The 5,329-nt window shown below is 53.1% G+C and overlaps 1 protein-coding gene across 3 annotated transcripts; it reads left to right on the forward strand.

The window, feature by feature from the left end:
• The first annotated feature begins 2,264 nt into the window (after nt 1–2,264).
• On the forward strand, nt 2,265–4,726 carry LOC120712305 (quinolone resistance protein NorA-like). Of its 3 annotated transcripts, none has more exons than XM_039998065.1 (3): nt 2,265–2,843; nt 3,105–3,889; nt 3,988–4,726. In XM_039998065.1, exons 2-3 carry the CDS (start codon nt 3,162–3,164, stop codon nt 4,337–4,339), a joined length of 1,080 nt encoding a protein of 359 aa, XP_039853999.1. In that variant the 5' UTR covers nt 2,265–2,843; nt 3,105–3,161; the 3' UTR covers nt 4,340–4,726. The 3 variants fall into 3 exon arrangements, with proteins under 3 accessions (XP_039853999.1, XP_039853998.1, XP_039853997.1); XM_039998064.1 differs by having other exon boundaries at nt 3,162–3,889; XM_039998063.1 differs by having other exon boundaries at nt 2,265–3,889.
• Nucleotides 4,727–5,329: the final 603 nt, after the last annotated feature.

Raw genomic sequence — 5,329 nt, forward strand, 5'->3', positions numbered from 1 at the left:
GTCTTCACCTGTCCCATTGGCGAGGCGCCCGTTGATGCAGTGTACGTTACGGCGTAGACTGTTGGATCTACCGCGTAGGCGTCATGATAGGTAAAGCCGAGCTGTCGTGTCTAACTAGCGTAGCAGACTGACGTGCGTGGCGTGGGCGGCGCCATCGGCTGCACTGTGCGCCTTGGTAACGCGCGAACAACAGTACAGCCTGGCAAAAAGTCGCCTCGGGCTCTGTTGTGGCAGAGCGTACTTACGTCTCCCGCATTGAATGCGGTAGGTGGGCGAGTCTTTCCGGGGAAGCTTCGCGGTCGCGCCACGCACCTGCGCCTGCGGACACGTGGTGGCTCCGGACCCCCCCCCCCCAGGCGGGGCGTCTGTTTCCTCCCCGCTGAGGGTTCCAGATAGCATATGGGGTCCGGGACCCCGCGGGGGGTCCAGGGCCCCCGGTTGTTTTGGTTGAACGCTCCCTTCTCCGGGACACGTGGTGTCACCGGACCCTTCCCTAGCAAGGGACGGGTCCGGGGCCGCTGACCGGGTGAGAAGGACCTCGGACCCCAGGGGTCCGGCTGCTCAGCCCCTTAGGGCATAGTTACGGACAACTACGCGAGTCTTGACACAGCAAGAGGAGGTACCCTAGTCCAGAGGTACCAACAAACACTGCGCTCTGCACTAGGGAGCTCGTACGCCAACTATTGATATGATAACTCACTAACTTTGTTGCCAAACATGCATGTACTCATCCAACGGACCATCCCAAAGGATCCACACACTCATCACAGCACACAACTGCACGCCAGAACACCACAGCTCAACACCATGTCTGTCGTCCTCGTTATCAACCTACACAAATTAAAGGTATTCAAGTTTCTATTCAAAGTAATAACTCAGCCGTGTTGAATGTAAAAAGCTTAAAAAGATAGGGTCTAAATTGAAAAAAATAAAAGAAAACAAAATTGCATCTAATGGGTAGACGAAATTTGCAGATTTCGTCCATCCGGTATATGAAATTTATTTTTGCCCATTAGACGAAATTATAATTTTATCATGCAAAGCCCAAGAAAATTGACATTTTCATCTTCTTTTTGAATGAAAATAATTTTTTAATCCATTGGTATGATTAAAACATATTTCGTCCAACGGACGGACGAAGTCTATTTATTTTGTCTACTCAGTAGGCCAAGTTAACTATTTTTTATCTACTGGGTGGATGAAATTTAGGTTTTGTCCAGCCAATGATAGCGGCCTAGTTTAAAATTCCTCAAATCCAGAATATTACTAGGTGATTTCCCCACGTTGCTACGAGATTAAAAGAGTAGTTTCTAATAATTCTCAATCAATAATAATTTGTAAAAGTCAAATCGAATGCATAGAAAAATAGAACTTGATTAGATAACTCTGCAAACAAAGTGGCAAAGAATAATAAACTGAATCTTACTGCACCAACGAGCTCGTGCACCTCTTCCTTCCCGACCCACCCCCACCTCCCCTGCCCTTTTGCGCCCCTCATCGAGTGCTCTCCGGTGACCACCCGCTGCCCGTCTGTCGCGCTCGCCGCCGTCGTGGACTCATCGCCCCCTCCTCTTTGGCGCTACTGGACGACACGGGGAGAGGATTCGTCCAGTCCTAGACAGGTCTCTCCTGCTAAAGGTGGAACAGGGGTGGGTATCGAGAGGGGCTATGAAATTTATGGCGTTTGAGTGATGTAATTAATGTTGAGTGGTGCGATTAATGATTTTTCTAATAGCTGAAGTGAAATCATTTGAGGGAGAGGAAGTGCAAGACCATTGGTATTCCAGAACGGATGATCAGGATGTAGTTTGTACCTAAAATCCAACGGCTGAAAAAAAAAGTGACGTGGCTCAATGTGGATTCAGAGAAATAGCAATCAATGATCGTGAGTGAGGATCATCTTTATAAGAGTTATAGTTTCCGTAATTACAATAAAAATTTGTATTAAAAAAATTCAAGCCTTGCACTTGTGTCACTCTGCTCAATGCAATATGTGGAGACCCTACATCATTAGGCCAGTTTCAGTGGAAGTGTCATCGACACAGTTATTTAGGCTGGAATCTTAAGAACTGTGCCAGTGGAGTATCATGGTGATGACACTCCTCTCATATTTCATGACACTCTACTCTTCTCTCTCCATATTATTTATACATGTTAGTAAATTTAATGTCTATGACACTCTCGTAATCCCACTGAAATTGGCATTAGTGCACACACAGTACGGTGACAGGCGGCTTGGTAGCAATGCGCAACGACCACCAAACTTGATGGCGTGTGCGGCGAGGATGCGGCCGCGACGCCCAGCTCCGGCGGACTGTGCCGTGTTAGCTCCAGCTCAGCGTCGGCGGTTGCTTTGCTCTCGTAGACTCGTAGCCCCCTCATCAGCAATCGCTTGGTCTCCCCGTCGCTCTTGCCCCGCAGGTCAAATCCCCACAAATTGGAATTGAGGAATCCCCAAGCTGGGGCCGAGGACTACTCGTCGGCTCCGCTGCCCGATGGCCGCTGCTGACCCCCGGCGCCAGGCCTCCGAGGATCGAGGTTGAGATGGCGAGGGACCCGGACGCGGCGGCGCTGGACGCTGGTGCTGGTGAACCTGGCGTCCGTGCTGGAGAAGGCGGACGAGGTGCTGCTCCCCGTCGTGTACCGAGAAGTGGGCGCCGCGCTGGGCGCCTCCCCGACGGCGCTCGGATCCGTCACGCTCTGCCGCGCGCTCGTCCAGGCCGCCTGCTACCCGCTCGCCGCGTACGCCTCTGCGCGCCACGACCGCGCGCGTCGTCGCCGCCGGGGCCTTCCTCTGGGCCGCCGCCACCTTCCTCGTCGCCGTCTCTGGCACCTACGTTCAGGTCCGTCGCCTCCACCATTCCTATCTTGATCTCCTCTTCGGTTCCCCACTCTTCCGCGTCCTCCCGCCGCTGACACCGCGGGCCCACGGCTCCCTGTTTTTAATTCAAGTTTTTGCCCGGCACGCTGGCACTGCCTACCAACCAAACGTAGCGGTTTTATCCGAATATTCCATTTGAAAAATCAAAATACTAGCTGTGGACAGATATTTATCGGTTTCCCTGACTTGTGGGCCCCGCGGGGCGTTATGGCCCACGCGCCAGGGAGAGCAGAGGGCTTCCCGAGGAGCGCACTGACTTGGCAACTTTTGATTTGGCCAGATGGCCATCTCGCGGGGGCTCAACGGCATCGGCCTGGCGCTGGTCCTCCCGGCTATCAGCTCCCTCGTCGCCGACTACACCGACGACCACACGCGCGGCGCCGCCTTCGGCTGGCTCCAGATGACCTGCAACCTGGGCTCCATCCTGGGCGGGTCCTTCGGCGTGCTGCTCGCGCCCGTCACCTTCCTCGGCGTCGCCGGGTGGCGGCTCGCCTTCCACGCCGTCGCGGTCGTCAGCGTCGCGCTGGGCGCGCTCATGTGGCTCTTCGCCGCCGACCAGCGCGCCAAGTCCAAGACCGCCGCCTCGGCGGGGGAGGAAGCCGGGGAGCTGCTCCGGGACGCCCGGCGTGTCCTCGGGGTGCCCACGTTCCAGATCATCGTCGCGCAGGGGATCGCGGGGACCATCCCCTGGTCCGCGCTCAACTTCTCCGCCATGTGGCTCGAGCTCGTGGGGTTCACGCACTGGGAGACCAGCGTCATCACGGGGCTCTACCTCTTCGCCACGGCCCTCGGCGCGCTCTTCGGCGGCGTCGTCGGGGACCCCGTCGCCCGGTGGTTCCCCAACGCCGGCAGGATCGCGCTGGCGCAGATCAGCTCCGCGTCCGCGCTCCCGCTCGGCGCCGTCCTGTTGCTCGCGCTGTCCAACGACCCGTCCACCGGCGTCGCGCACGCCGTCGTCTTCTTCGTCATGGGCTTCGCCATCTCCTGGAACGCCTCCTCCACCAACAAGTATGCTGATCATCGAAACCGCTAGCGTCGCATTGCAAATACTCCACAACATTTTCTTGTGTTCTGTTTCTCATTGTTAGTGTTGAATAATAATGCAGCCCCATTTTCGCGGAGATTGTGCCGGAGAAGGCGAGGACGACGGTCTACGCACTGGACAAGTGCTTCGAAGCCGTGTTCGCGTCGTTTGCGCCTCCCATCGTTGGTGTTCTTGCAGAGCGCGTGTTCGGCTACAAGCCGGTCTCTTCCGACACGAGCGTGGACACGGACAGAGAGAATGCGGCAGCACTGGCCAAAGCGGTTTACACAGAGATCGCCGTGCCCATGGCCATCTGCTGCCTCACCTACACCTTCCTCTACTGCACGTACCCGCGAGACAGGGAGCGTACTCGGAAGGAGCTTCTGATGGCGTCAGCTGACCAGCTCGGTGAGGAAGGCAGTGACCGTGAGTAGAGTGCGGTTCGTGCACTGGGAGACGAAGAATCTTCTGTCAGATCATTAAATCAGAGGCTAATTTCCAGAGGAGAGTAGCAGGCGAAAGGCAGGTCGGGAAGCGCAAGACAGCCAAATTTCCAAGATGATGTAATCCTGGTGCTGCTGTTCAGTTTCAGATTCATCCAGTGGATAGACTCTGACTCGTCGGAACTATTGTTACCAGGCCAGCTACCATGGAGCGAAATGTACTCAGTAGATGCATTTATAACTCTATTGAAATGCTGTTGTACAAAAAAATTTGGACATAGAAATGCAACCCTATATGAAAAGAATTTCACAAAACACTCATAAAATAGTGATTCGAATTGTCATGTGAAGAAAGAAATAAGATGAACATCACTCTAATATACTCGTGTGCTTTTTTTTCCCAAATGGTTATTTTTTAAGGGAAACCAGAAGAGAATAAAATAACGTATAAATAAAATATAATGGATAAGTGGTACACAGTATGTTCTCTTTTTTTTATGGATGCATGGTACACGATATATGTTGGATAGAGACATGTGCAACTCTGCTTATTTTAGTTTCTACCGTGCAGGGTTATTACTTGTTTTGATTTTCTACTGTACCGTGTGCTGGGGCAACGTTGCTGTCGGCATTGCCCCAGCTATAGTTTGATCCAAAGATCATCTGAGCTATACTCGTTGACGCCATCATCACATAGGCCTGGGCCTGCCTGCTGCTCTGGTGGCCATTGCGCATGCATCATCCTCTGAAGTCTGAACTCTGAACCACCAAATAAAGCATTAGGAGGCAACTGGCCGGCAAGACACTGATCCCTTCATACACTGTAACATTAACACCATTACATCAATATCCTGAGGACACCAGTCTCAGCTGCCTGAATTTCTTCCTTGGGAGTTCCCTTAATTCCTTGCATTCTTCCACCTGTAACTTCTCAAAAGAAAAGGAACAAAAGTTGCCAATGGTTCTAAACATCACCTGAAG

This window comes from Panicum virgatum, chromosome 6K (assembly GCF_016808335.1).
Source record: "Panicum virgatum strain AP13 chromosome 6K, P.virgatum_v5, whole genome shotgun sequence".
Classification (NCBI taxonomy): domain Eukaryota; kingdom Viridiplantae; phylum Streptophyta; class Magnoliopsida; order Poales; family Poaceae; genus Panicum; species Panicum virgatum.